Source organism: Phalangium opilio, unplaced genomic scaffold (genome assembly GCF_054372755.1).
Source record: "Phalangium opilio isolate 3A_F unplaced genomic scaffold, DU_Popi_V2 ptg000521l_1, whole genome shotgun sequence".
Taxonomy (NCBI): Eukaryota; Metazoa; Arthropoda; class Arachnida; order Opiliones; family Phalangiidae; genus Phalangium; species Phalangium opilio.
Genome location: NW_028324240.1, coordinates 885241 through 888492, shown reverse-complemented (window position 1 = coordinate 888492; position 3252 = coordinate 885241). Strand labels below are relative to the sequence as shown.

Sequence of the window (3252 nt, the reverse complement as noted above, 5' to 3'; positions counted from 1 at the left end):
TTTGTTTTAACCCACGTCTCGTTTATTCCACTCAACCCAACGGACACGAATCATAAGTCGGGTAGCGCTAATACTTCAGAAGTGGGATCAGCCAACAACGTTACTACGAAACTCACACGATCACGGGTTTTTGCCGCCAACGCAACAATAGGAATTACATGGACGGCCGCGCTTAACTTCAACGTACACTATCCGAAGTCATCGAATTCAACGAAAGACCAACGTATCATCTAGCACACTCAACGGAAAGCGGGTAGCTATGAGGAGGGTTACAAGTTGAAAGTTAATTTAATGCAACCGGAATCAGATATCCAACGAAGAAGCGATAGGATTTCAAAGCTGCACGAAGCAGGCATCTGTCCCAAATATTACGAAACTAGAGTCAGAACTGGTTCTCAAGGCAGACGCACCACGAAGATCAATCTTTTACCCACACTCGCAATGGATGGGGAAACGGATCCAGTGAACGATGACCTTAGAGAAAATGCGAGTAAATACCTTTTCTCGCAGGACGAGACACGCAGAAAGGAATTAGCTCACAGTAACTACCTGTTGGGCTTTGCAAATAACCCTATGTATCGACCTGGAGACAGGGAGGTCATCGACCAGAGGGACAGAGATAGGGACGATGAACGTGGCCGGGAAGGATCGGTGTCCATATCTGACTTTGAGCGTTTAATGAAGTCGGCTATCTCGGTGGCAGTGCAGCAAGCTGTCGCAGTAACAAGGGATATGACGGTCAACGCACAACTGGCCCAAACTGGACCTACACAGTCTGTTCCAAGCGACCAACGCCATTGGGGAGAGGCCAGCAAGTTAATACCTGCCTTTGATCCAGAGAACTCGACACATCTGACTATCGAAACATGGATCCAGAAGGTTGATGACGTAGCAGCTGCCTATGGATGGTCGGATAGGGTAATCGTGTTCCATGCCTTACCGAAGTTAGAAGGTCAGCCAAAGTCTGGTACGAGGGTCAGTTGCCAATCAATTACAACTGGCAAGAGTGGAAGGATCTCCTGAGACAATGGTTTCCGGCTCCTAAGGGCTCTCAGCGACTGTACCGCGAGATGGAGCAATGGAAAAAGAAAGCACGTACGGGCACGTAGGAAAGGACTGTCCGGAGCCGCAGAGAAAACCACGTTGTGGTAATTGTCAACGGCCTGGTCACGAAGCCCAAGATTGCCGAGCAAGGTCAAGCACAAACAAGGAAAACCTTCATCTGGATGATACCAGCGTTACCCGTTCAATGCAACCCACGAACGAGAAATATTTCAAGAATGCTACGATTAATGACGAGGAAATAAGAGCGTATGTGGATCACGGTAGCAAATGCGTCGCAATCCGGAGAAGCGAAGCTGAAAAGCTGAAATTCAAGTACGAAGATCCGCCACCTGGAAGTCTTATCAGAGGCTATGGAGCGGGTTCAACTGTACCTGTTGGGGTATTTAACGCTCAGCTAAAGGTTGACGAGGCGGACGCTACGGTTCAAGTCTACGTCGTGGAAGATTCTGCACAGGCTATTCCGTTATTGGTTGGACAACCGTTCACAGAGCAGCCACACATCACCGTCGTCAAACGTAAAAACACCATGCGGCTCTTTAATGAAGCCCATTCACACAGCGAGGAGGACGGATGTTTGCAGAAGATCAATATTGCCCAACTGTCTGAAGAGAAAACCAATCTATGGGCAAAAGAAGCAGTCGTAATTCCACCGAATCACATCGGATTCGTTGATGCCTACACGGGAGATTGTGGAAGCGCAATTCAGGTTCAAAGTTGGGCAAGAACACTGCATCCCGAGAAGTGTGGTGTCCGTTACCAAAGGCTGCACCACTCGGATACCAATTGCAAACGTGTCGATGAAGAAGCTGGTCATTAAAGCTGATAAGAAAGTTGGGAAAGCCGAAGTATGTTACGAAGAACAAGAAAGCGGGTGGACAAAAGCGGATATCTGCACGGTGGAGCCACTCTATAGACCAATAGATCCTAGTCGGGTTAACGTAGGACCAGAAGTAACGCAGCAAAAAAAGAGCCAACTGGTCAACCTGCTTAACGAGTTTCGAGACTGCTTTGCCGAAGGTTTGAAGGAACTGGGACGAACATCCGCAGCATCTATGAAGATTGAATTGGAGTCAACAAAACCGCTCACCTACCGGGCGTACAGGCTGTCGCATGCCGAACGACCAAGGGTGCGAGAGAAGATTTCTGAGCTTAAAGCGTCGGGGATTATAGTCGACTCTATTTCACCATACGCAAGTCCAATCCTCATTGTCAAAAAGAAGAACGGAGAGGAGCGTATCTGCATCGACTACAGAGGGCTGAGTAGAATTACCAAGAAGGAAGTATTCCCTATGCCTCTAATCGATGACCAGTTAGAGCGATTGAGAGGAAACAAGTACTTCACGAGCCTTGATCTCGCGTCAGGATATTACCAAGTTCCAATGGATGACTCTTCACAAGAAAAGACGGCCTTCATAACGCCAGATGGCCACTATCAATTCACCACGATGCCATTCGGCTAATTAATGCCCCTGCCGTGTTCCAGCGCATGATGAACGCGGTCTTGGGACCGCTAAGATTTACGATTGCATTGGCCTACATGGACGATGTGTTGGTACCTTCCGCTACGATCAAAGAATGATTTGACCACCTAAGGCAAATTTTGGAAGTTTTCCGGAAGGCGAATTTGACACTCAATCTTAAGAAATGCTTCTTCTTCCATGGCGAGATTGATTACTTGGGCTATGAAATCAGTGAACGAGGAATCAGGCCGGGCCAAAGGAAGATATCTTGCGTGAAGAATTACCCGAAACCCGGTGACATCCATGAGCTACGACGGTTCCTGGGTCTTTGCAGTTACTTCCGAAGGTTCAAAAAGGATTTTGCTGTCAAAGCGTCACCACTGTCATATCTCCTACGGAAAGAAGCGACATGGGCATGGACTGAAAGTCAAGAGCACGCATTTAACACGCTGAAGGACTAGCTCACGAGGAGACCCGTGTTGGGTCTTTTCAGTCATGAAGCCCGAACAGAGGTCCATACGGATGCCAGCAAGATCGGAATAGGAGGGATCTTGCTACAGGAGGGGACTGACGGGAGTTACCACCCTTTCCATTATGCCAGCCGGGCGACTACCAAAGTCGAGCAACATTACCACTCCTATGAACTAGAAACACTGGCGATTGTATGGACGCTGGAAAGGTTCCGAACCTTTTTGATAGGGAGGGAATTCAAAGTCATCACGGACTG

General features: G+C 48.3%; 1 protein-coding gene across 1 annotated transcript; it reads left to right on the top strand.

The window, feature by feature from the left end:
- Positions 1-1078: 1078 nt before the first annotated feature.
- Positions 1079-2525, top strand: LOC149589676 (uncharacterized). The gene is made up of 2 exons (XM_089861839.1): positions 1079-1778; positions 1828-2525. Exons 1-2 carry the CDS (start codon positions 1079-1081, stop codon positions 2523-2525), a joined length of 1398 nt encoding a protein of 465 aa, XP_089717965.1.
- Positions 2526-3252: the final 727 nt, after the last annotated feature.

Coding starts and splice junctions, on each gene's coding strand:
- LOC149589676 (XM_089861839.1), top strand. CDS start 1,079: ATGGAAAAAGAAAGCACGTACGGGCACGTAGGAAAGGACTGTCCGGAG. Junction 1,779..1,827: donor AAGCGCAATTCAGGTTCAAA/GTTGGGCAAGAA, acceptor CCGTTACCAAAG/GCTGCACCACTCGGATACCA.